At 50.7% G+C, this 26,851-nt stretch overlaps 1 protein-coding gene across 1 annotated transcript; it reads left to right on the top strand.

Annotated features, from left to right (window-relative positions):
• The first annotated feature begins 16 nt into the window (after positions 1–16).
• FKBP1A (FKBP prolyl isomerase 1A) lies at positions 17–26,544 on the top strand. Its single transcript, XM_006929921.5, has 5 exons — positions 17–157; positions 245–292; positions 19,811–19,923; positions 23,352–23,521; positions 25,410–26,544. The coding sequence occupies exons 1-4, from the start codon at positions 121–123 to the stop codon at positions 23,478–23,480; spliced, it is 327 nt and encodes a 108-aa protein (XP_006929983.1). The 5' UTR covers positions 17–120; the 3' UTR covers positions 23,481–23,521; positions 25,410–26,544.
• The last annotated feature ends 307 nt before the right edge of the window (positions 26,545–26,851 follow it).

Here is a 26,851-nt window from a genome sequence, read left to right as displayed (position 1 = left end):
CGCCCAGGGCCAAGGCAGAGCCGGGGAGCTGCCGCCAGGTCCGCTGTGGGTCCACGCCGCCCGCCGCGCCGCCCGCCCGCCAGCCCAGCGTCCCCAGCCGCCGCCGCCGTCGCCGCCGCCATGGGAGTGCAGGTGGAGACCATCTCCCCCGGAGACGGTGAGTAGGCGCGCTCGGCGTTCCCAGAGTGCCCCCTCCGCCGCGCGCATCCGCTCACCGCTCCCGTCTGTCTGTCTGTCTCCTTAGGGCGCACCTTCCCGAAGCGCGGCCAGACCTGCGTGGTGCACTACACGGGTGAGTCGGCGGGTCCGCGGGGTGGGGGGGGGGGGGCCGGCCCCGGGTGGCCTGTAGCCGCCGCCTGGGGGCAGAGGCCCGGGGCGTGGCGGCGGCGGCGGCGGCGGCGGGGCCCGCGTGGCCCGAGGCGGAGGCCTGGGCGGTGGCAGCGCCCCCGAGGGGGCGGCCTCGCGCCTGCCGAACCCGGGACGGTGTGAGCCGGCGGTTTCGCGCTTCCCGAACAGCCCTGTGCCCACTGCACAGATGGGGAAACTGAGGTTTGGGGAGGCGAAGTCGCCGGCGCAAGGTCACATGCTCCGGAACGGGCAGAGCCCTGGCCCGGGACCATCAAAGGATTTGTACCATTTCTGTGTCCCGGGTGACACCCAGCCTCCCCTTCCGGCCCTCCCTTGGATGGAGATAAGAAGGGCGAGGTAATTTCCAGTCTGTGGAGGGGCCTCTTCCCAAGTCGGGATTCATCCTGGTTCCTAAGGCACGGCTTTGACTTCAGCCTGGCCTTGGATGAGCTAGATCCGCTCATCTTACTTTTGAGCCACTTTGAAATCCAAGCCTCGGTAGCCACGACGGCCTGGGCTGCCTGAACGTGTAATTTCGCCCCTCAGCCCCTGCCCCCCAACCCGTCTAGGAGTAGAGGTTTTCTCATCCCCATTTGAAAGTTAAGGAAACTGAGGCCCAGTTAGGGTAACGAACAGTAATGAAAACCAAAGGAGATTGTAGACCTTCAGCCAGAATTCAGACTTCAGAGTCTGGTGCCTTGAGACCATCTTTTAACTCCATGCCCTTACAAGGTCCTCCTGGGTTGTATTGGGGAGGGGGGTGGAGGCTAAGCAGGCGGAGACTCTGTGGCTGTGGGCTGGAGGGGGGGGTGGTGATTGGTGTAGCTGCACTGTAGATACGAATAACCTTCCCTCCCCGTCCTTCTTCCCCTTTCTCCTCCTTCCCACCCTTTCCTCTGTTCCTCCTCCCCCTTCCTCTGTTTCTTCTCCTTCCCTCCCTTCTCTTTTTTCTCCTCCTCCTCCTGGGTAGTAGGCTGTAGGCAGTTGTGACCAAGCTGCTCAGGCATAAGCTTTACCCTTCCCTCCCAGATTATGGGGGGAGCCCTCTGTTAAGGGAAATGACTTTCACTGGGAAGGAGAAGGAGGCACCCAACATCCCCTTTCCCAGGCGTTTTGACTTATTTGGCTGTTTTGTGTCTCTGGCCCTTCTCCGTGGGCAGAAATGGGGGCAGGGGTGGAGGGAGTCAAGAACTAGAACCTTTTAAAAGGCTCCCAAAGGAGGAGGTATTGCAACCCATCTTCACAGGGAACTTTCTCGTGCCTGTGAAACGAAGCTGGAAAGTGGTTCTGACGTTTTTAAATGGCCGTTTTTGTAGGCCATGGTCAGCACCCGAGCCTGGGAGGCCTAATGGAGGAAAGCCTGTCAGTTTGGTTGCTTGTGATCGGTGGGACGAGAAGAGTAAGCGTTGCCTTTTGCCGTGCTGGGGTGAGTGGGCAGTTAACGCGGTTCCCACCGCCAACTTGGTGCGGACCCCGGGACTCGGAGAGGTAATGAGGTGACTGTCCCACCCCCATTTTATAAGTTAGCCATACTAGGATAACTGGCTCTATCTGTGTCACTCCTGAGTCTGTGCCCCTCAGCCTTGGCTTACCCGTCTTTTAGTGCTCATGGCGGGATTGGATCCACAGCATGTCGACAGAACCATGCCTCACTGTTGCCTTTTGGTGAAATGTCCCCACACAGCACGTCTGGAGCCTTTCCTAAGAGAACAGATGGTCGTGGGACCCAGAACACCATCAGGGCTCCCAGTGCCTCTTCTCCAAGTCTGTGTTTTCCTTGAGGGTGGCACCCACCCACACATTCCCCGAACAGCCGCAGGACCCTGGCATGCATCAGGACAAAAGCTTTCTTTTTTATGTCGTTTTTGATAAGCTCTACAAAGACGCCTCAGTGAGGAGCCAGCTCTGCCCCTTGCTCACAGAATAGGCTGTTCTTGGGCAGGCGGCTTTGTTCCTGTGGGTCTTTGCCACCAGCCTCCCAGGAAGAACCTGTTTGAGGCCTGTGGGGGCGTGAGAGGAATGGGTAGGCGCTTTGAGATTTCATCTGTAGCAGTGAAGGCTTTCAAGCCAGTGGGAGCAGAATTCATCTTGATGGAACATAATGGCGGTGGGGAGAGTTACCATAAGGACCTGAGGGTCTTCCCAGGCAGGGAGCCCACCGGGGCTCAAGAAGGGAGAAGAAATTCTCATAGTACTCCTGGTTTTTCTCCCTGTTTTTCTCTACCTGGTTGCCCCAGTATTCCCTTGTCGGATTCGTTTTTCTTTGCTTCTCCCAAGTGGAGATGTTGGATGTTGGAAGGCCCCTGTGTGCCCCTCCCCTCCCACCCCATGCCCAGTGTCTCCGTCTCCTTTTGAATATCCAGCTTGCATTGTTTGGCTGTGGGACTCCAATGATGATAGTTCCTAGGAGGGAAAAATCTAACTGGCCCAGGTTCAGGTCAGGCGAACACTCTTGATCCAGCCTGCTCTGGCCTGGTATCCCCTGCTGCTGACTGGGGGCAGGTCCAAAGAAAGAGCAGTGGAAGTAAGGTCTCAGCCAGCAGAGACATGCATAGCCCAGGCTGACTTTGACCACATGGACATTTTAAGTGCCGCTGGTGGCTGCCAGTCGTAGCCCTGATGCCACTCTCAAGGCTCCCTCTGGTGCCTTCTGTGGCCTCTAGCAGAGCACAGCCTGCACGCGGCTTCAAAGAAAGGCCTGCGTCACCTCTTTGTGGCGCCAGAAGGGAAAACGAAAACTTTGCTGCCACCAGCCCAGCGCCTCCCAGTAGCATGACAGGCACTGAGGTGGGAGGAAGGAGGTGGAAGGGTAACTTGCCAAGTCTGTGCCTTGAGGACCAAGTGGCTTCTCACAGCTCCCTCCTTGCCTCCACTAGCTTCGTCATCTGTATCGTTGAGCCTGTCCTGACACATAGCCAGGCTTGTGTCCCTTTTACTCATGTCAGCAGGCCACATGCCTGCCTTTGTCAGAGCAACCTTAGGTGGATTGAAGGAATTCTGGTTTTATCCTCTTGAAAAGTAACTGACATCATGTCCTTGGGGTTGGGTTTAAGTCGTCAGCAGCCTGGCTTCTAAACGAGGAGGACCAAGGGTCCTCCAGCCCTGTCTCCTCAGAAGGTCCACTTAGAGGGCAGCTGAGGTGACCACTGTCCTGCAGCCCCCTCCCCAGCCCCTTGCTTTTCTTTAACCTCTGTCTCCCCTCCCCTCTCCTCTCTACTTTATTCCGTCCACCCCGCCCCCGCCGAGATCTCGGCTGATCGGATGTCTGGAGGAAGGCTCACCCCCAGCAGAGGCTCCTCCGACGGGCCCCCACTCGGTGCTGACTTCAGTCAGAGAGGCTGTGACCGTTCGGGCAGGGCTGGAACAGGACCCTGTTTCCTTCCTACGGCAGGTGTTCACTGAGCAGCAGTGACAAGCCAGGCACTGGGGACGTGGCCAGTGGACTACATAGGCAGAGACCTGATGTGGTGGGGCTTCCTTGCGTGGCAAGGCCCAGGCAGGTGCGAATGTCAGGTGGTGAGAAGCACTGTGGAGAGGTGAAAGCAGAGTGCAGGCGTGGGCAGGGGGTCGCTGCTTTTGGCGAGAGCGGTTGCCAAAGGCCTCTGACAAAATGACACGCTAATATTTACCCACGGGAAGTTGAGGAGGGAGTGGTGTGGGTGTCGGGGCAAGAGTCTTGCCGGCAGAGGGCCCGAGGCCGGGGCGTGCTTGGTGTGGCGGGAGGACGGCAAGGAGGCCCGTGTGGCTGGACCGGAGGGCGTGAGGGGAAGGCGGTGGGAGGAGGGGGTGATGGGGGGGCCTTGCAGGTTGGTGACTCTCTCTCTGAGTGAGGTGGCAGCCCTAAGAGGGCTGTGAGCTGACCTGGATTTTAACAGGCCCGCTCCCTTCTGGCTCCTGTGTGGACGTTGAACTTTTTGAGGGCAGGGACAGAAACAGGGTTCCGGTTGTATCCTGGGTGTGTGGCGTGCCAGCCTGGGCAGGTGGGGAGAGGTGGTGCCAGGTGGACAGTGATCCCCCAAGAGGAAGTGGGCCCTTGGCTAGGTTTCGGCTCTTGCCCCTGCCGGATAACATGGTATGAGAGCTCAGCCGAATTGTCCCACTTGTCTCAGCCTCCGCGGCCATCCGTAAAATGGGAATAAGAACACCTGCCAGGAGCAGTGACAGAGCTGCTGTTACTACACGCACTGTATGAAGGCTGCTCGTGTCCCAGGCACTGGGTGATGCGTTCCCCGCCCTCCTCCCCCCCCCTCCCCCGGCCCTTCCCCCCACCAGCACTGCCCGCGATGTCTCGAGTGGGAGAAAGGCAGAGCCCCGGTGTCAGCCCTCAGTTCCTGGAGTGGCCCAAACTCCCACGCAGGGCGGGGTTGGCCCTGAGACCTCAGCCTCTGTTCCTCTACAGATAGGGAAATGGGCACTTAAAAGAGAGCTGGGTCTGAGTGAGGATTCAGGTTAAAAAAGGCTAACCTCGGGGCCCCTGGGTGGCGTAGCCGGTTAAGCGTCCGACTCTTGATCTCGGCTCAGGTCATGGTCTCATGGTTCCTGAGCTCAAGCCCCGCATCAGGCTCTGCAGTGATATTGCAGAGCCTGCTTGGGATTCTGTCTCTACTTCTCTCTGACCCTCCTTCACTTGTGCTCAGTCGTGCGCACGCTCTCTCTCTCTCTCTCTCTCTCTCTCTCTCTGTCTCAAAGTAAATAAACTTATAAAAAAAAATTTTTTTTTAGATAAAATAGGTCTAACCTTGCCTACAGAATAGAATAAATTGGCTAAGAAAGTTGTAGCTGAGTTGCTAAATGTGGGTACCGAGGGGGGTTGTTGGTGTTTGTTTTCCTTTCCTTGTGTCTTGAGGGGCACGAGCTGAGCAGAGTTGGGCCGTGGCAGCTTGGCTGCGTAAGCCGAGGTGTTGGTCCTTCTTTTTCCATGGAAGCGTAGCTGACACACGACGCTTCGTTGGTTTCAGGTGTACGACACGGGGATGCGACAAGTCCGTGCGTATCCGGGGGTGTCCGTTCCTCTTCTCCTCGAGCTTCCTTAACATAATGGGGTTTTAACATTTTGGAAATAGACCTTGCTACGGAAGCATCATTTTCTTTCCTCTGGGATCGTGGTTACCAGAGTACAGAATCCTGCAGGTGCCGTTTTCTCCTTCCACCGGTAAGAGTAGGAGGCTCGCCGGTCTTAAGTGAACCGAAGGCCCCATAGGATGCTTGTGTATGTGTATGTGTATGTGTATGTGTATGTGTGACTCTTACTTGCGAAGTTTTCACACGTAGAGAAAAATCTAAACAAATAGCCACGTGCCCACCACCGAGATTCTGTGATGGTTGACATTTTGTTGAGTTTGCCATTTCTGTCTCCTTACAGAATATGCGTGTGTGTGTGTGTGTGTGTGTGTGTGTGTGTGTGTGTGTGTGTGAGATCTGTGGGTTTTTCACGGAGTCATTTCAGCCGCAGACATCATGACACTTTAAATACTCGAGCATGCTGTAAGAATACGGATATTCTCCTTATCCTCCTACTGGTCACACCTAAGAAAATTTGAAATGACTTAAGTGACCTAAAACCAGATGCATATTGTAACCCCCCCCCCCCAGTGGTCCTGAAAGTGTTTTTTCTTTTTTTAAACCAGAATTCTTTCAAGTTTTACTCATTGCAGTTGGATGTTGTGTCTACTGCCAATCTAGGAGAGGCCTCGTGCTGTTTTTTTCTTAATGGCCCTGGTTTTTCAAAGAGAGCCGTCTTGTGATCTTACCGAAAGAATGCCCCGCGTCCGTCTGCTCCTTTTCTCCCGGTGTCATCTGGCCGCTTCCTCCTCGTGTCGTCTGCCGTCCCGTCATACCTGGTGCTGTGTGCTCGATACTCAGCACACCGTGGGGAACAGCATTATTGGTGGTGCCGAATTTGATCTTTTCTGTAAGGGTACATTCTCCCCTTCGCAGTTAGCAGCTGTTAGTGGGGCCCTGGGCATCCTGCCCGTGCCTGGTCTCCTCCACCTTCCCCCTCTGGTATGGACATCATTGCTGATTCTTGCCAGAAGTCTCCATTTCGTTGGCATTTGCAAAGAGGCGGTTTTAAAAATTCCTTCATACCTTCCACATTTATCAGCTGCCATTCCATAAGATAGGGTAGAGCTTAATTCTTTCCCTTTAATTTAAATCTTCATTTTAAAGAATTTGTTTTGTCGTCTTTCCCAGGGGTGGCAAGAGACTTTTCCCCCCTTTATCCACTTACTTGTATTTTTGTTTGTTTGTTTGTTTTTAGTATATGGACTCATAATAAATTTTCCTGAGGGCTTAAAAATTTTTTTTCAACGTTTTTATTTATTTTTCGGACAGAGAGAGACAGAGCATGAACGGGGGAGGGGCAGAGAGAGAGGGAGACACAGAATCGGAAACAGGCTCCAGGCTCTGAGCCATCAGCCCAGAGCCTGACGCGGGGCTCGAACTCCCAGACCGGGAGATCGTGACCTGAGCTGAAGTCGGACGCTCAACCGACAGGCGCCCCTTTCCTGAGGGCTTAAAATCATTGATACTCGTTATCCTTCTTGATACTCAGGTTGTCCCAGATTTGGCCAGCAGGAGCCCCTTTGGGCTGGCTCTGGTACCTTTTTGATATGCTCGCCTTACTCCCTAGTCACCTCCTTGGTTTCCCTGCTCTGGTCCTGGCGTCAGTTGTTCTCTCCAGAGAGCTCTGGTTCCTTTCAGTAGGTCTCATGGGCTTTTTTTTTTTTTTTTTTTTTTTTTTGTTCATTAACAGCTTTATTGGATATAATTTATGTACTATAAAAATTTAACATAGGCTTTTTAACTTCAATGTTTTTGGTGGTTAGAAACTGATTTTATGGGGCACCTGGCAGTAGAGCACGTGACTCTCGATCTCAGGGTCATGAGTTCAAGCCTCATCTTGGGCGTGGAGCCTACTTAAAAACAGATTTGGGGGGCCCCTGGGTGACTCAGTCGGTTAAGCGTCTGACTCTGGCTTTTTTGGCTCAGGTCGTGATCTCACGGTCTGTGAGTTTGATCCCCATGTCAGGCTCCGAGCTGACGGTCTGGAGCCTGCTTGGCATTCTCTCTCTCTCTCTCTCTCTCTCTCTCTCTCTCTCTCTGCCCCTCCCCAGCTCTCAAAATAAATAAAACATTTTTAAATAACTGATTTTTATGAGGTGCTAATGGGTTCATTGTATCTGTAAACTAGGAATTGCTTGTCTGCTTTGGGATTTTCTCTAAAAATAGTATTGTCACCTTTTATTTCTCCTGGAAAAGGCTGGGGGTACTTTGGATAACTTAGGCATGTACTATTCAGTTCTCCCTTTTGGTGCTTACGATGCTGTTTATTTTCATTATTTTTTTTATTTTTATTTTTTTACCGTTTATTAATTTTTGAGAGAGAGAGAGAAAGAGAGAACACAAGCAGGGGAGGGACGGAGAGAGAGGGAGACATAGAATCTGAAGCAGGCTCCAGGCTCTGAGCTGTCAGCACCGAGCCTGACTTGGGGCTCAAACCCATGGACTGCGAGATCATGACCTGACTCTCGTATGACTGCAAGATCACTGACTGAGCCACGCAGGTGCCCTTGTTTATTTTTATTTCTATTTTTCCTCTCCTGTTCTTGTACCTACTTGAAGAACTCAACCGAGTCCTTGTGTGCCTTCCCCTAGCTCACTTTAACTTCGGCCAGATAAATACTAGCAGTGGAAAGAGGAGGAGGAGGAGGAAAGGGAGTGGGGAGAAACAGCCCTCTCCTGGGTGCTGTCTTCTGTTCTCAGTGCCTTTACTCTCCCCTCCCAGGAGCTCAGACCACCCTGGCCCACCTCCAGTTCCTGGCACACACCAAGGCCCCCCCCCCCAGGGAACTCTCTGGCCCTGTGCTTAGGTGCCACCACTCTCCACCTCAGGCAGACTCCTATCTATCACACTTACATGGCACCCCCTCGGTGGGTCTTCCCCGATTGACCCTTGGCTAAAGTGGCTCTTCACAAATGCATCACACACATACCTTGGATTCTCCGGCAAGGCATCTGTCCATTTCCTTCATGGCCTTCCTCACGGTCAGGTTGTATACAGTTACACCCACCCTTTCCCCAGTAGACTGCAGGCTTCAGGAGGCCAGAGGCCTAGTGGTGGTGTTCTCCAGGGCCTCTCCCCATCAGTGCCTGGCATGGAGTCTCTCAGGGACAGTTTGAATAGTGGTCACTTAGGACTCTAGCTGGAGTGGAGAAAGGCCACATTCCTGTTACATCTGGTATAATGTTTCTGTTTCCTTTAAGCTAGAATAAGAGCAAGAATCTACCTTCTGCCCTTTGCCCAATCCCCGTGGATTAATAAAATTGTGACTGTTTTCTCTCACGCCTACTACACACAGGGCAGCACACCAAGCCCTTCCCTCAGTCATTCAGCAAACATGTTAGGAGCTGGGGAAAGCCTCAACCTTGCCCTTGAGGTGCTTACCTTGAGGGAGTGCCTTCCCCTGCACCTACCTTTTCGAGAGAAGGGCCTTGAGCAGCCCCCACCTGGAGTGGAAGGGCCACGTGGTCTTGGATGTGTATGGCTTGGGCCGGCAGGAGGGGAGAGCTTGCCAAGTGTGTGCAATGGCCTGGAGGGGGAAAGGGTGCCTTTGGTTTCTGTACAAGCACTTACGATCAATTATGTGCAAGGCACTGTTCCGAGCACCAAGAACATAGGACTGAAGAAGACACAGTGCCCATCCTCGTAGATCTTACACTGTAGTGGGAAAGTGATTAATAAGCGAAGATATATTGTATGTTAACCAGTAAGTGCGAAGGAAGGGACAGGAGAAGGTTTAGTTTTAGATAGACCAGGGAAGACTTTAATGAGAGAGTAACATTTGAACCAAGACCTGAAGGATGTGAGGGAGTAATCCATGTGACCATCTGGTAAGAGCATTTTAGGCAGAGGGAACAACAGGCACAAAGGCCCTGGGGTGGGCGTATCCCTGGTGTGTCTACAGAACAGAAGGAAACAATGTTCTTGCAGTGGAGAAGTATGAGAGTCACCAGGGATGAAGTCAGAGGGATGGCAGTGTGGGGTGGCAGCTCTTACAGGGCCTCCTAGGCCATTTTCAGGACTTGAGATTCTGTTCTGAATAAGATGGGGGGGCCGTGGGAGGGTCTTGAGCAGAGGAGTAGTAGGGTCTGACTTGCATTTTAAAAGAATGTCCCTCTAGCTGCCGTGTCAAGTTTAAACTGTAGGAGAGAAAGGGCAGACCCAGGGATACCAGGGAGGGGATTACTATAGTCATCTGGGCCCAAGCCCCAGAACTCACACCATTATACCCTACAGCCTCCCGCCTCCGTGTTTTCTGGAAAAGAAGAGAAGCTAAAGATCATGCATATTTCTACCATTACCAAATAGCCACTGTTAAGTATTGTTTTCCTTCTGTGTGCTCTCCCCCACCCCGCCCCATGAGATACAATGTGGCGGTATTTTTACTCATATTATGATAAAGTGGAAGATGGAGAGGCATGCCCACAAGGATTTTATTCTGGTTTGTGTACTTCCCATCATGGGATCTCCTTTGAAAATACACTTTTGGTCATAGAATCTAAAGAGATTTAGCAAAAGTTTAGGAGCATTTCCAGATAACAGGGGGGATGTGTTCTTGTGCTCAGTTTGTGCAATGGTGGGGAAGAAGCCGGCTCTCTCTTTGGGTAGGCACTTGGCCTTCGATCTTACCGTGTTCATGGGGCTGTCAGAGCTCCCAGTTCAGGAAGGTTGCCCTGGGAGTGCAAACCCAGAGGCCTGGAAATGGACATGAGACATAAACTTTGAATTCATATGTCTTAGCTACCTCAGGTGTAGAGTCTCTTTTCATTCATCATGATGGGGACAAGTGGGTAGTTGATCGTAAAAATGACATGACTTCTCTAAACATTTTATTTCAAATCCAAACATAAATCGTTTACTCAAGGCCCATGTCTTTCTGTTAGGATGGCTCTTCTGGTAGAGTTTCCCGTCAAGGTTCTTGTAAAAACTAATTTGGATTCTTTTAAAGCCAAAACAGCAAGGACTGTTGGGAGGTCATCTCAACGCCCAGCCTTTCTATATTCTTAAGATTTCTTTCTTCAGACATACATCCGTCTCATCCACACAGTTACTCACGAGCAGTATTTTTCAGTGACTTCCTTTATTGAGTCTTTCCAAACAGCTAGGACCACTCTTTTTTTGTTGTTCACACTCCTGTTTCATTTTTTTGCATACTGTTTGATTATGTTTTCTGTACTCGGTAAGTATAACTGACATAAGTGAGTCTGGGAGTCAGCATTGCTGACCAGCCCTTGGTAAGCATAAAGCTCACATGGGAAAAAAGAAATGAGCATCACTAGAGACTAGGAGATACAGGCTCTTTCTCCGCTCTGGGGCTGTGCGTGCTGCGGTTTGTAGGAGTCTTTGGTGGGGCAGTTAAGTTAAAGGCTGTTGAGGAAACTTCTGTACATAAGGAGGAGAAGGAAACAGCTAAGCCTGGGTCGGTACATCCATTGGTATCTAGGTCAGTACAGCCATTTGAGAATGTTCCAGGTGGCTTTGAAATGCACGTCTGCAGAAAAATTGGTGACTTTCAGTTCAGTTTCCCCACCTCCATTCAACCATTGTTCTTTTGTACTTAAGAAAACACGTGTTGAGGGGCGCCTGGGTGGCTCAGTCGGTTAAAGCCTCCCACTTCGGCTCAGGTCATGATCTTGCGGTTTGTAAGTTCCAGCCCCATGTTGGGCTCTGTGCTAACAGCTCAGAGCCTGGAGCCTGCTTCGGATTCTGTGTCTCCCTCTCTCTCTGCCCCTCCCATGCTCATGCTCTCTATCTCTCAATAATAAATAGACGTTAAGGAAAAAAATTAAGAAAATGCGTGTTGAGGGGCACCTGGGTGGCTCAGTTAAGCGGCCGATGTCAGCTCAGGTCATGATCTCCTGGTTCGTGGGTTCGAGCCCTGCGTCAGGCTCTGTGCTGACAGCTTGGAGCTTGGAGCCTAGAGCCTGCTTTGGATTCCGTGTCTCCCTCTCTCTCTCTCTGCCCCTCCCCAGCTCGTGTTCTGTCTCTCAAAAATAAACATTTAAAAAAATTAATAAAAGAAAATATGTGTCGAATTGAACATAGAAGTCCTTTCTCCCTCTTCCAACTGTAAATGGCAAGAGCTTTGTTTTGTTTGGAGGTTGGGATGTTCTTTGTTGTTGTCATCGTGTGATTTAGCTTTGGGTTTTTTGTTTTTAATTTAAAAACTTTATAAATTCTGCACCCTGCAAAATGCCTATGAAAACCACCTGCAAAGATTCCACCCGCAGCCGAAAACCACACTGTGAGTCACAAGCTTGAGCTGCAACAGGTGCCGGAGCCCTCGCTACCCGTGCCTCGTGCAGCCACTTCCCTTACCCTGTAGGGGGGACATGGGGGTGCTGCCCCCCTGAAGCCCTGGAGGTAGCTCCATTTCTGTCGGATTATTAGTGAAATAATAACCCAGCGGTCCTCCCGAGTCTCCACGTCCTGGCCTTGGGTCTTAATCACTGCTTCTTGGGCAGTGACTCGGACCAAGTACCAGGAGCAGAGTCCGAGGGCACGTGCTCCTCAGCAGCTGCTGGCCAGCTCTGCCTTCGCTGGTTCCTTCTGAGCGAGCACACCCTGAAACAGAAGAGCAGCAGGAAAGAGCAGGCTGCTGTGGGGGAGGTGAACTTGAGCTTGTTCCCCACATTTTTTTTTTTTTAAGCCCTCCCGCTCCCTCCCCAGGGATTGGAGTCTGGTTCTTCCCCAAAGGAACAGCTAAATCATTCGGGAGGAAACTCAGACAAAGGTGACATAAACGGCCTTGCAGCCAGAGGCTGCTTTAACACTCCCTCCTGCAACCCTTTCACACAGGCTTGTGCTTTTAACTGGAGACCCCCAGATTTCCACATTTTTTCTCACTGATTAGTAATTCAGAGGTGCTGGAAATAAAAGCTGCCATTCTGGGATTACCCCTCAGATCCTTCCTACCGTACAGGGAAGAGGTCTAAATATGGAAGCCTCTTGCTTGTCCTGCTGATTCTTAAAAATCGTGCAGGCAGAGCCAATCTTAAAGCAGTCGCGAGTGCTGCCAGCGCTGCGGGTGCCAGGGGTGGAACTGAGTACACAGCACGTACAGGGACACTTTGCGTCCAGGTCTGTGACCTTAAGCTGCGTTCAGTCAGGAGAGACAAAAATTCATTCTCGAGAGGGAGGATATGGAGCCATCCCAGGCGGTCTGTGGACCATGAGGCACAGGTTTGTGTGTAGTCAGAAGGGACGTCAGTCGGTTCCGCAAATGGAGGGCCGTGCCGTTGCTGGTTTCTGCTGGGAGTGCCCTTTGGAGCTTAGAGTGTCAGCTGTCAGGTCTGAACTGTAACCTCAGTTGCCTTCTCTCATCAGAGCAGAGCGTGCTTTCTCTAGGAAATTACGGCACTGACTTGGCAGGTGGTTTCACCGTTCAAGGGCTCCCGGTCCTGGCACACAGATGTCCAGAGTTGGGAGCAACTGCTGAGACTTGACGGGCCGCCTGCTTTCCTTGCCCCCTCCCTAAACAGAGGAAGTCCCTCGCCATCCGCCGCCAGCTTGGGTGTAGGAGGTAAACACACGTAGGATTTCAGTGAAGCACACTTTTTTTCACTTGTTTTTCCTTTCGGAAAAACCCCCCAGTTTTGTAAGGGCCTCACTGACGTTCGATAAACTGCAATTAATGTGTACAATTTCCTAAGTTTTGGTATGTCCCTTCGTCATCCTCTGAAACCTCCTCTTTCCATCCCCAACAACCACTGGTGCGCTTTTCTGTCAGCAGAGTTTGTATTTTCTAAAGTTTTGTATATACGGAATTGTACAGTGTATGCACGCTTGTCTGGCTTCTTTTGCTCAGCATAATTATTCTGAGATATGCTGTTCCACGTATCAGTAGCTCATTCTTCTTTATTGCTGAATAGTTTCCTCCTGTGTGGATGTGGTCTGTTCATTCACCAGTTGGCAGATGTTTGGGTTGTTCCGGTTTTTGGCTATTCAAGGGAGGCTGCTGTGCATATATGTGTATGTCTTTTTGGGTGAACACAGGCTGATATTTATCCAGGATGAACGGCATGGCTGGGTCGTATGGGAGGTGTATGTTTCACTTAAACGGCCGGCCTGTCGTCCACAGTGGTCGGTCCACTTGATACTCCCATCAGCAGCAGCGTGTGGGAATTCCAGTTCCCCCACATCCTCACTGGTGCGTGATTATGATCAGTCTTTTTGGTTGTACTCTTTCTAATTCAGTAGTCGTCATATCTCCTGGTGGTTTTAATTTGCCTTTTTTCAGGGAAGTATCTGTTCCAATCTTTTGTCCCTTTTTAATTGAGCTCTTTCTTTTCCTATTGTGGAGTTTTGAGAGCTCTTTATATATTCTGGACACAAGTTCTTTATGAGATACATGCTTTCCAAAGGTTTTCTCCCAGTCTGTGGCTTGACTTTTCATTCTCTTAAAAGTACGTTTTAAAGTGCAGAAGTTTTTAGTTTTGATGACGTTCAGTTTATCCTTTTATGGATGGTGCTTTCTGGCCTCATGTCTAAGAAATCTCTGCCTAACCCACAGTCACAAAGGTTATTTCCCTGTGTTTTCTTCTAGAAGTTTTATAGGTTTCATGTTTACAGTTTTTGGGTTGATACTTGATGTGAAGTATAGGTCCGTGTTTTTACTTCTTTGCCTGTGGGTGTCCATTTGTTCCGTCCCACTGTCATTGTCATCTTTGGACCTTTGGTTTGAATCTTACTGCCCTTCTCTACTGATTCTAACAACTCTGTCAGCTCTGGGTGAGTTGCAGTTGATTGGTTAGTCTCTTTCATTGTGGGTCGTGTCCTCCCACTTCTTTGCATGTGTGCTAATCTGGATGCTGGACATTGTGAATTTTACCTTTTGAGGTGCTGGCTATTTTTGTTCCTATAAATCTTCTTGAGCTTTGTACTGAGAAGCACTTAAGTTACTTGGAAACAGTTTGATCCTTTTGGATCTTGTTTTTATGATTTGTTAGGTGGGTCTGGAGCAGTGCTCAGTTTGGGGCTGATTATCCCCCACTCCTGAGATGAGATCTTCTGGATATCCTCCTACTCAGTGCCTCATAAACCGTGATTTTCTCCAGTCTGGCTAGCGGAACAGTCACTGATCCCAGCTCTGTGTAAGCACTGGGCACTGTTCCTTCTAATCCATCCTTTAGATGGTTCTTTTCCTGGCCGTAAGTAGTTTCCTTAAACATGTGTGCTGATTAGTATTCTGCTGAATACTCAAGAGGGACCCTCTGTAAATCTCCGGGGATTTCACTCTACACTTGTCTTCTTCCTGGTTTGTGTCCTTTGGACTCCCAGCTGCTTTGAGCTCCATCCAGGTCCCTCTCCCCGGAAATGCCCAAGGCTGTAAGCTGGGCAGTCGTAGGGCTCGGCTCGCCTTGCTAGTTTCCCATCTCTCAGGAATCATTGTCCTTTGTTGCAGTGTCCAGAGTCTTGTCTTAAAAACCATGTTTAGCTGTTATCTGGGTTGTTTCTCTGTCTCTTGCTCTCTTTTCTTTTCTTTTTTTTTAATTTTATTTTTTATTTTTTTAAATTTACACCCAAATTAGGTAGCATATAGTGCAACAATGATTTCAGGAATAGATTCCTTAGTGCCCCTTACCCATTTAGCCCATCCCCCCTCCCACAACCCCTCCAGTAACCCTCCATATTTATGAGTCTCTTCTGTTTTGTCCCCCTCCCGGTTTTTATATTATTTTTGTTTCCCTTCCCTTATGTTCATCTGTTTTGTCTCTTAAAGTCCTCATATGAGTGAAGTCATGATTTTTGTCTTTCTCTGACCGACTCATTTCACTTAGCATAATATCCTCCAGTTCCATCCACATAGTTGCAAATGGCAAGATTTCATTCTTTTTGATTGCCAAGTAATACTCCATTGTAGATATATACCATATCTTCTTTATTCATTCATCCATCGATGGACATTTGGGCTCCTTCTATACTTCGGCTATTGTGGATAGTGCTGCTATAAACATGGGGATGCATGTGTCCCTTCGAAACAGCACACCTGTATCCTATGGATAAATGCCTAGTAGTGCGATTGCTGGGTCGTAGGGTGGTTCTATTTTTAGTTTTTTGAGGAACCTCCATACTGTGTTCCAGAGCGGCTGCACCAGCTTGCATTCCCATCTCTCTCTCTTTTCATGACGGAGGTTTTGTTTTGTGTTTTATTTCATGTGTTTATTTCATGCATTTCATTTTGTTTTTGTTTCTGTGTGGGTTTTGTTTGTTTGTTTGTTTGTTTGTTTCGTGGGAGGGTAAATCTGATCCCTAATACTCCACCTTTGCCAAAGCTATTTTGATGTAACAGCTTCTGTCATATTCTGCATTCGCACTGACCAACCTAATTCCCTCTCCAGAAAACACTGTACACATATCCATTTCTCCTTCTTAATGGACACTGCTTCCTCTCCTACATCACCTCCTCACCTGGCCTGACAACTTACAGGCATATATGAGGTGGTCTTTTCCTCCCCATTGGGGAAGCCCTCCTTCTAGCCCCTCCTTGCCCGTATAGCCTATGCCAGTTGCGTGACATCTTGCTCAGCTCTAGAGGTGATGTTTACCCTTCAGACTTAGATAATAAGATAACCCCTCCTCGGGCGTAAGGCACCCCACCATTACCAACACCACCACCCACCCTTCCTTAAGAAGATTTCTCCTCCAAGGAAGTGGGAGTAGGTGAGATTGACAGGTGGGAACAGTAGTCTGAAGTTCTGGAGCAAGGCTCATGTCCTTGTCCCAGGAGAAACAGCTCATCTGAAATAGGGGAGGAGAATAAGCATCCTCAGCAAAGCTCCTGCTTACAGCCCCTTTACTTAGAAATCCTTCTTGGTTTTTCTGGTTTCTTAAAATAGTAGGGAAAGGCTTTGCCCTTCAGTGTCCCAGAAAACCTGAGGAGATCTGGGGCTAGACAGGCATGCTCCCAGACCCACAGTCTCTGCACTGAAGAGCATCCATTTCTCCAGGTTGGCTCAACAGCAGGTAGCACCTTGTGTGTTTGGCCTGGAACTGGTCAGACAGTAAGCATCTGGAGATAGCTTGGCAGTGCATTTGATCAGGTATGAAAGGGAAGTGTAGGGAGTCTGTCCCCATACCCTGTGGTTTCTCATTGCAGTCAGAACATGATCTTGCCCTGGTTGGGGTCATGTTCATATTTGGCTGAAAGAGGCTAATTCTTTTGTAGATACACTGTATTTTAAAAATTTTTTTTAAATGTTTATTTATTTAGAGAGCACAGGCAAGGGAGAGGCAGAGGGGGAGAGAGGGATATAATCCCAAGCAGGCTCCGTACTGCCAGCATAGATCCCCATGTGGTGCTTGATCCACGAACCACAAGGTCATGACCTGAGCCAAGATCAAGAGTCAGACGCTCAACAGACTGAGCCACCCAGGCACCCAGGTATACGATATCTTTTAAACTGTGAGTTGCAAGCCAGTAGTGTATTATGACATAAATTTAGGGGGTCACAATCAGCTTTCTTTTTAAAAATGAGAAGTGCATCCCATGTCGTAACTATTACGTGTAAGTCTTGTTTTGTTGATAAACATTTATGTGTCCTGGGTCCTGGCAGGGCACGCTGGTCTGCTGTCAGAACGGTGACGGCTCTTTGTGGTGTGAGTTGTTGAGTTCCAGTTTTACCCCCTCATTGCAGCACTGCAGTGGGGTGTGTGTTGCATACATATCCAGTAAAGGGTCACCTCATACCTGTTAGGTTATTTTCAGTAATATTTCAGCTGACTTAAGGCAAAGCAGATTTTTAACCACCTCAGAACCTAAAGCTTGAGGGAGGCAGTGTGGGGCTGGTTCATAACAATGGGACAACTACTCTGTGGTACTCCTGACCTTCTCATGGTTACAAAGTGGCTGCCAAGGCTCCAGACATCACAGCCTCACATGATGGTGTTCAACAGGAAGGGAGGGCAGGAGCTTTCTTCCTGAATGGGTTTCTTTTTTTTTTTTTTACCTGTGAGGCAGGTCTTTCCAGCAGGGCTCCAGTAGACTTCGCAGTTGATCCTAGTGCCCAAACTGGCCCATGTGCCCACTCCACACCAACCCTGGTGAAAGGCTTAGATTGATTCCAGTTCATCTCCTGGGCCATGCTGTTGCTGCTCCTGGAAAGTTGTCCAGTTGGAAAGAGGGATGGGAGTGCTTGGTCTGGATTTTCCAAGGGTGTGGAATGTGCAACAGCCTGGGTTCCAGATGGCCCTCTAAGCAGGTTTTTCTGTGTGTGTGTGTGTGTGTGTGTGTGTGTGTGTGTGTGTGTGTGTAGTGTTGTTGTTTTTTAAAATTTTTCTTTTTAATGTTTATTTATTTTTGAGAGAGACAGAGACAGAATGTGAGTGGGTTGGGACAGAGAGAGAGGCAGACACAGAATCCGAAGCAGGCTCCAGGCTCTGAGCTGTCAGTACAGAGCCCGACACGGGCTCAAACTCATGAACTGCGAGATCATGACCTGAGAGGAAGTCGAGATCATGACCTGAGAGGAAGTCGGACGCTCAACCAACCGAGCCACCCAGGCGCCCCTTTCTCTATGTGTTTTGTCCAGCCAGCCTTCACAGGCAGGTCTCAGAGGTCAGGGACCACCCTGTCTTCTAGGCTCTTTCCCAGGGGAATTCCTCACCTAGTGATTTACATATCAAGGCTGCTTAGGAAGCCCTGGGGCTCTATTCAAGGTCTCCTTAAAAGAACACAGACCAGGAAGAGGCTGTTTCTGGTCTTTGGTCTCCTTCATAGCTCTCAGTCCCCATTGGGCTAAATGAAAGCCTTTTGCTGGAGCCAGGCCCCACTACCCACTGACTCTGACCTTGGGTGAGTTAACTAAGCCTTGGAGTTGATTTCCTTATTTTTGTTGCAAGCCGTCTCGGTGGGTGCATGGAAAGGCTCTCTGGCTGGTCAGAGAGCAGATTCTGAGAATCCAGCTCATTGTCTGCTCTCACCCTTGATGCGGGGTTCAGTTAGGCTGGGTTTCGTGTATGCAGTAGAGCCCACAGGGGAATGTCTGCAGTGAAGGTGGACACCTATTCTCCCAGCTACTCATTTATAGGAAACTGTTCAAGTCCTGTCATTTGTCACTTCTTTCATCTGGTGGTAGTTGTGTTCCGGTGGAGAGATGAGCTCCGTGTACGCCCCAGCTTGCTGGTCGTGGGGCCTCAGTTGCTGGCTGTGCACTGACCTGGCAGGGGTGGGGCCCCGTCCTCCCGTCTGCCTCATGGTCCTCAGCTCCCAGCTCTAGGCTTCCGGCGGGGTCAGCACCCGCTCTGCTTGGGACATCTGTCTGCCTTCCTGCTCCGTGAGGACAGCAGTTCCCGTTCCCGCCACTGCCCATTTCCTATTTGTCAAAGTACAGCTAGTCTGGTGGCTCTGATAAAGCTCTCAACTGCTCTCTGCTTCCCCGTCCCGCTTACAAGTCTTGACATTGTTTTTTAAGTTGGGATTTTGTTAGGGTTTCCCTCCTCCTCTAGAAGTGGCCAAACTCAACAGAATTCTGTGTTTCACGGGGTCGCCTGAGCGATGCTTAGAACCGTGGAGCCCCCCCCCCTCGCGGCCCCCAGTGAAACCTGCTCTGTTAGCTGTATGTTAACAACTGGCTTGCCCTTCCAGTCTGGGATGGACGGCTGTCCCGTCCGTCCCTCTGGCTTCCCAAGAACCCACCGCAGACGGTCGTCTTTGAAGGAGGGGCTGCAGGTGTATGTCCCTGTTGTGGCATTCGCCCTCTGGCGTCTCCACCTCTGCAAGTCCCCCTTTGAATAGTGGCTGCCACTGTGGCTTGTCCGGCTCCCGGGACACGGGGGTAGTCCAATGAACGTGGTGTTTGGACTGCTAGTCTAGCTTGGGCAGGCGGCTTCCCTTCCCTCTGCCTCAGTTCCTTCCTCTGTGAAATGGGGACAGCGCTGGTGGAAGATCGAGTGCGTGCAACGTCGCTGATTCCGGGTGGAAGCCCTGCCCGCAGTTCGGCTGGAGCTGCCTAGGGGCCACCGGGAGAGGTTTGTGGTGGCTCTTGCACGGCCGCCTCTCCGGCCATCCGACACCCACTGGTGTACTCCAGTTTGGTTCGGTTGTGCCGCCGCTCGCCATCAAGGAAGGCCTGTTGGCTCCTGGGCTGTGTGTGACTTTTAGCTGTCGCGTGTGCCTCCAGGGCCCACGGCGACTCTTAGTCCGGGGGCAGGGGTGCCGGGAAGCCCCGTCAGGAGCGCGCAGTTCCCCGTTCTCACACCAGGTAGACAGCTGCCTGCCTCTGGGGCCCGGCCCGCTGCTCGGAGGCGGGAAGAACATGCGCAGACCCGGGTGGAGGGCCCGTCCCAGCTGCGGAGGCCCCCGGAGGACGCGGGACGCCCTGCCGGGCCCTTCAGCGCTGGCGTCTGACCGGTCGCACCGTCACTCCTTGTCGCTCATGTTACAACTGCCCTTTTTCACAGGGATGCTTGAAGATGGAAAGAAATTTGATTCCTCCCGGGACAGAAACAAGCCCTTTAAGTTTATGCTAGGCAAGCAGGAGGTGATCCGAGGCTGGGAAGAAGGGGTTGCCCAGGTATGCTCTCGTTTGTTTTGTTTTGTTTCTTAGTGTTTACCTTTAAAAAAATTTTTTTTTTCAACGTTTACTTATTTTTGGGACAGAGAGAGACAGAGCATGAACGGGGGAGGGGCAGAGAGAGAGGGAGACACAGAATCGGAAACAGGCTCCAGGCTCCGAGCCGTCAGCCCAGAGCCCGACGCGGGGCTCGAACTCACGGACCGCGAGATCGTGACCTGGCTGAAGTCGGATGCTTAACCGACTGCGCCACCCAGGCGCCCCGTGTTTACCTTTTAAATGATGCTTGTGGCTAGGACATTCACATGGTTCAGAAATCAATGAAGGTGTAAGTGGAAAATTTCACTTTCCGTCCCACCCCGTCTTGCCAGTCCCCTCGCCCCCAGCAAGTCATGTTACTAACGTTTTCTGTAGAGTTTCTTCAAGCACGTACTTTTTTTTCCCCCCTGTGGACCCACACAGTGTTCTGCACTTTGCTTTTTCACTGAATCTCTCTTTCACGCTTTATATATCTGCACATAAAGAGGGGAGGAGGCTCTCTTACCACATTCCCTTAGGTGGGTGGACAGTATTGACTTGATCGGTACCCTATTGATGGTCATCTCCAGTGCTTTGCTGTCATAAACGGTGCCGCGGTGACCAGTCTTGTGCGGACTTAATTTTACATTTGTGTGAGCGTTGCCGTAGGCAGACTCTCGGAAGTCGGGGTGAGGGCTTCACTGGCTGTGCACGCTGTATTTTGACACTTTGCCAAGTTGCCGTCCGTAGGGATTATACCGAGCTGTCACCAGCAGGCTGTGAGGGGGCCTGTCTCCTCCCAGCCCCTCCAGCACAGTGTGTCGTTAAACTTTTGGATTCAGGACAATACAGCGAGTGAAAAAAAATGTGGTCTTGGTGTGGTTTTAATTTGCATTTGTCTTATTATTGACCCTGTTGTGTCAGACCGCTTCCGAGAGGTCATACTCCTGGAGAGAGTCATTTTGTTTGTCTTGAGTCCGTTTCCTCGGCCCTTCCTCCCCGTTAGTGTAAACAGCTTTTGTTCTGCCAACATGACAGAATTCCCAGTGGACAACAGGGGACCCAGGGTTGCCAGATTTCAGTTGGGCTCTAGCCTTCCATCGAGCCCAGCAGGTTTTTTCTCAGCGCTGACCAGGTTCCAGCGTCCTGAGACTCGGGGCTTTATGTCAGCCCTGTGTCATAAGTAATTAGTCTCTTTCCTTCCACCAAAGAGAACTGAAATGTAACCAAAGTGGAGAGAAAGATTTCTGTCGTTCTCTTTTCCAGAATACACACTGATTTATCTCCACATGAACTGTTTAACCTGCAGAAACTTTAAGCCACCCCACCCCCCAAGCGTCTAGATTCCTGTTCCTGCAGGGCAGAGGGTTGGCAGTGCGAGAAGGAGAGAGGATCTTCGTGGTTTACTTCCCTTTGGAGATCTCTGTCCCCACTGCCTCGTCTGGCCGACTCTTGGTCTGTAGCCCATCCCCCAGCGACCATGCCACCCATTGTCCACACCACAGCCATCTTCTGTGGCTGTTCCGGCACTGGAACAATAACTGCGTTGTGTTCCAAGAGCCGTAGCTGCCCCCGAGATAATGTTATCAGCCTATTTTACATCCCAGGCTTGGTGAGGCCTAGCGGGCGTCGGGGAGATGCCCAGCCTCCCCCTGGACCCACAGCTCTGTCACTTGTGAGAAGTCTGAGTGGTCTGAGACCTGCATAGAGCATCTTTGAAACTCCACGGGGTATTTGTTTGAGTGAGTTAAAAGCACAGGAAGAAGGGGGCTTATCTTGTGCCCCTTTTCCCTTTCTTCTGAGATCCTTGTTTTGCTTTTACATGTTTACAGGTACGCAGTCCTGCCACAGGTAGTGCTTTGGCCTCTTGCTTTTTTTCCTCTAGCTGTGTCTGGGCCATCTTTCCGTGTTAGTGCATTTAAGGCCACTGTGTTCTTTCTGGTGGCTGACCCATGTTGCAGATGTGCCAATGGAACCACTCCCCTTATAATGAGCACTTCGGGTTGTTAGAAGATTCTGGAAGTAGAATTGCTGAGTAAAAGGACATGATCTTTTTTAAGTTTTTTTATTTTATTTTAGAGAAAGAGCGTGAGCTGGGGAGAGGGGCAGAGGAAGAGAGAGAGAATCTCAAGCAGGCTCCATGCTCAGGGCAGTCTGAGGCAGGGCTCGATCCCACAGCGCTGGGATCATGACCTGGGCTGAAATCAGAAGTCAGATGCTCAACTGACTGAGCCCCCCAGGCGCCCCAGGACACGAACGTTTTGAAGTTCATTAGATTAAGCCATAATGCTTTTAACTACTCTTGTCACCGTAGTTCAGCCTGTCCTGGTTTGCCAAAGGAGACGGGAACACGGTTTCTGAGTTGTGTCAGAGGAGCGCAGCCTGCAGCTCTGTCCTTAGTTGCTGTCTCCTGGGCTGGGTCAGGGAGCCAGGAGTGCACAACGGAGGGCTTAGCGGAGAGTGCTGGAAAGGTGGGCAGAGCGGAGAGCCTGCTCACCGTTCAGAAAATATATATTGAAACTCACTTAATGTAAGTTTTGATTTGGAAATGAAAAAGGACAAATGTATTTTTTTTTTTAATGTTTATTTATTTTTGAGAAAGAGTGAGAGTAGGGGAGGGGCAGAGAGAGAGGGAGACACAGAATCCGAAGCAGGCTCCAGGCTCTGAGCCATCAACACAGAGCCCGACGCGGGGCTTGAACTCACAGACTGTGAGATCATGACCTGAGCCGAAGTCGGACGCTCAACCGACTGAGCCACCCAGGTGCCCCCAAATGTATTTTTTAGAGTGAAAAATTTCCCTCCACCCTGGCCACTGTACTCTCTCCTCCCCATGAAAGACCTGGTTTTATTTGTGTCCTTCCAAAGGTGTTTTCTGTTTATCTAGGCAAGATACAAGTATATAAATATTTCCCGCTTTTTACACTATTGGTAACGTGCCATACATGCTTCTTTGGAAAACCATGTTTTTTAAAAAGTTTTCTATATGTCTGACTAGAAGTATCAATAAAGTACAGAAAAAGTAGACTACCCCATATATTACCTTCTGTGTGTGTGTGTTTTCTTTTAAAGCGGAGATTTGATCAGAATACTTTTTTAAGAGTGTAGGTGCCACACACATATCCTTTGGGTGACAGGCCACCAACGGACTGAGTGGTGACACTTCTGTGGCTCTGGCTGCCCAGAGCTGGGTCAGTAAGCCCTGGGCAGAAAGGTGGTTTTTATCTGCCACTGGGCCCCTGAGAGCCAGATGCAGGGATCACGCAGCCTGACTCAGCCTCCACGTTCCGCGCGGTCGCTGTCCTCGTCCCGCTATGCTGCACCAGCACACCCCGGTAAACGGCCCTGCTTCTTACAGGGACAGCTGGGGAGGGCGTCCAACTGAGTCTCTCTCTTTGTTCTTTTCACAGATGAGTGTGGGTCAGAGAGCCAAACTGACCATCTCCCCAGACTACGCCTACGGTGCCACCGGCCACCCAGGCATCATCCCACCGAATGCCACCCTCGTCTTTGACGTGGAGCTTCTGAAACTGGAATGACAGGGACAGCCCCCCTCGAGCCCCCTGCGCCCCGTTCTTGGGTGAGGAGCTGAGTGCCCAAGGGCCTCCTACCGCCTTGGCACCCCCCCGTTTACCGGCTGTTTGCTGGGTAGCAGAACCAAAAAGGCCATGGGTTTTCCCCCTACATTCTTGCTCTGTTGGGTAGTGTTTCGATTTTAGTTACTGGTATACACCTCAGATGCCACAGCTGGTCATCCTGGGGAAAGGAAAGGCACATGCTGTCGAGCAGACTCACTGGGACGGGGCCGCTGATAGTAGCTGTTGAAATAAAGTATGTTTTTGTATATAATTTGCAAGCTAAAACCGAGCTGGGAACCGGAAATACAGCCAAATTTATAACACTAGCATTTTGGTTCTGTAGAAGTAAGACCGTTGAGGACTACACACCCCGCCCTAGTGTGTGCAGCCCCCTCGCCATGTAGAGTGTGGTCACTGCCTGTCAGGGGGTGTGAGAGAGGCACTGTCGCCCGAGCCAGCTGCCTCAGGGGCAAGTCTGGGACCCTGGAGTGCACAGGCCAGCTCATTTTCCGTGCATGGGAAGCTGAGGCCAGGGCGTGCTTTTGAAATGTAGAGGACACTCCCAGACACTCCTAGGAAAGGACCTCAGGGACCATCAGCCTTCTTGCGTCACAGGTGAGGAAACTGAGGCCTGGAGAGAAAGACCTTACTTGAGGTCACTTCCAGACCGTGGCAGACTAGCACCAGAACCCCTTCCTGGGCTTGTTTTCCTTCCTTTACCCTCATTTCTAGGAAGCCAAACTCCATGTCGTAATGACTCATAACTTTTCATGTGGGTTTTAGGATCATAAAACACACGAATGGTGTCATCTTTCCAGCTGGCCCCAGACCTCTACTTTTGCCCCCTTCCTGGCCCTTGGAGCCAGAGGACCACAACTGGGGCCTGAGGGAGAATGCCTTCTTTCGAAAGTGGTCACAGGTGGCTGCCAGCCTGTCTGTTATGGTCTAACCTTGTCCTGCTGTGGACTCCGTTAAGCACAAGGGCTTTTGAAATTCTTAGCTCTTTTCCTCTCCCTGTGCTTTGAGCCCTGCATACCTGGATCATACAGACCCGGCCCAGTTTGCTGGCCTTGGCTTCTGTACTTGTCATTCTTACTAGGAAGGAACTCCTTATAGAGCCTCTGTCTGCCCAAAGGTCTATACCTAATCTAAACCCTCTTTCCTGTTCTCTGAGAGTTAAGCCCTTTGGACGTAAAAGTATTTGAGGAGAGCCTTGGGATTATCTTGATTTGGATACCAGCGTTCTATAAATCTGGTCGAATGGAGGAAGGGGAAGGAGGGGAGAGGGCTGTGAGTCACCCTGGCCTACACCTCCCCACACACGGCCAAAGAACATCTCAGACCCTCTTGCAAAGCTCTTGATGGAAAGCCCAAGGGCAGATCTGGAAAGTTGTAGGTTGGAGTAGATGAATAAAGACTGCAGACATTGTCTAAATCCCTTCAACATGAAGGATATACCAACGTGGGGTTGTACACACGGAAGTCACCTGGGAAGCCTCCTGATGCCCAGGCCACACCTTCGGCCACTTAACCACAATTACTGGCAGTTTTTTAAAGCCCCCCAGGTGATTCTTGTATGCGTCCGGCTTGGAGACCCAGTGACCTTGGGGAACTGTACAGTCACTGCTCTCCTCAGCAGGTAAACATAAGCTTAGGTTAAAAACAAAACAAAGCAAAAAAACTGCCAATTCAGGCAGGAAGGAGACTGCTCACCTGGGAATCCAGCCCAAGCCCGGCCAAGCCCGGCCAGAGCGGAAGTGGCTCGTTCAAAGGGAGACCTGGGAACTCTTGGGGGAAGGGACCTGCCATGGCAGACAGCCTCGAGTCCACCCCCACCGCGCACGCAGGGCACTGTGCTGCTGGAACTGACAGGTTTTCTGTCCCCAACAGATGTGCCGTGGAGGGATGTGGCGCCTCCAGATGCGCACACGCGAATCCGTATGGAGCTTCTCCTGATGTTCCACTACACTCTTTGTATAAACATCGACCCCGACTGAATGTGTTGTCACCCGGCTTCGCTCTTTCCCTTTCTCCTCGTATGTGTGTTGACCTAAACTATATGCCATAAACCTCAAGTTACTCATTTTATTTCGTTTTCGTTTTGGGGTGAAGGTTCAGTTTCAGTCTTTTGGATCTAGGTTTCCACTTAAGTATTAGTCAAGTATTAACAGCACAAGTAATGGGTTAATTTTAGAATAGGAATTGGTGGGGGTGGGGGGGGGTTGCAAGAATCTTTATTTTATTTTATTTTTTTTTTTTGGATGAAATTTTTATCTATTATATATTAAACATTCTTGCTGCTGCGCTGCAAAGCCATAGCAGATTTGAGGCGCTGTCGAGGGCCGAATTATCTCCAAGTTGAGAGATGTCCTTGGGTTGAATTAAAAGCCCTACCCAAAACTGAAATGGGGAGGGGGAGGAGAGCCTTTGCCTCCACTGCCCTGCCCCACCCTCCCCTTAAACCCTCTGCCTTTTGGAAGCAGATGGTTCTCACTGCGATGTTGGACACTACAGGTATCTGTCCCCAGGCCAGCAGGGACCTCTGAAGCCTTCTTCGTGGCCTGGCTTCCCCCCCCCCCCCCGTCCCCCCTGCCCCTCCATCCTGTGGTTTTTCTAACGGATATTCAGGACTTTTGTAATCTCATAGCTATCCAAGCTCCACTTCCTAAATTTTAAGAAACTTTAATCGAAAGTTTAAATTGAAGGTGCTGTTTGTAGACACTTAACACCCGATGAAAGCCCAGCCATCATGACAAACCCTTGAGTGTTGTCTTGAGAAAAATGATGCTGGTCATCACAGCTTCAGCATCTCCTGGTTTTTGATGTGCAGCATTGATGTTCAGCTCCCCCTGCTGATCTCAGAGTTTCCTGCCTTTTCCTCCCCCCTCTCACCCCTTTGCTGTCCTGTGTAGTGATTTGGTGAGAGAAATTATTGCTGCCTATCCCCCACCCCCACCTCCCTGCACTATGTATAAGTTTCAAGTTTTATTATTGCAATAAAAGTGCTTTATGCTGGCTTTTCTCAGCGCTGTGTGATGGCGGTTACTTTCAGGTGCCTCCTCGGGCCGTTTGGTCCAGGGGGTGGGGTAGGGGCTGTGACAGCGGGGATGTCGTGTTGGAGGTTGTGTTTTGGCAGAAGGACTGCCGCAGGGATGTCCTTCCCTGTTGGCCCCTCTGGGGGTAGGGGGGCAGTGGTACGTTTGTAACTTCACTGGTGGAGAGAACTATCAGGGAGCGCCCTCCTCCCCCTGCTGCACACCCTCAAATGTCTTACCTAATATGTGTTCTGAGTAGAGCGCTCAGCCGGGTTCTCTGGAGTTACCAAGAAGTGG

The sequence above is a fragment of the Felis catus genome, chromosome A3 (genome assembly GCF_018350175.1).
Source record: "Felis catus isolate Fca126 chromosome A3, F.catus_Fca126_mat1.0, whole genome shotgun sequence".
In the NCBI taxonomy this organism is placed as follows: Eukaryota; Metazoa; Chordata; class Mammalia; order Carnivora; family Felidae; genus Felis; species Felis catus.
The sequence above is the reverse complement of the archived record's forward strand: the minus strand, read 5'-3'. Positions and strand labels throughout refer to the sequence as shown.

What these genes read in the sequence shown, in the direction of transcription:
- FKBP1A (XM_006929921.5), top strand. Translation starts at nt 121, where the DNA reads ATGGGAGTGCAGGTGGAGACCATCTCCCCCGGAGACG. An exon ending in CTGCGTGGTGCACTACACGG is followed by an intron (nt 293 to 19,810) that starts GTGAGTCGGCGG and finishes CCTTTTTCACAG; the next exon opens with GGATGCTTGAAGATGGAAAG. An exon ending in GGGAAGAAGGGGTTGCCCAG is followed by an intron (nt 19,924 to 23,351) that starts GTATGCTCTCGT and finishes TTCTTTTCACAG; the next exon opens with ATGAGTGTGGGTCAGAGAGC.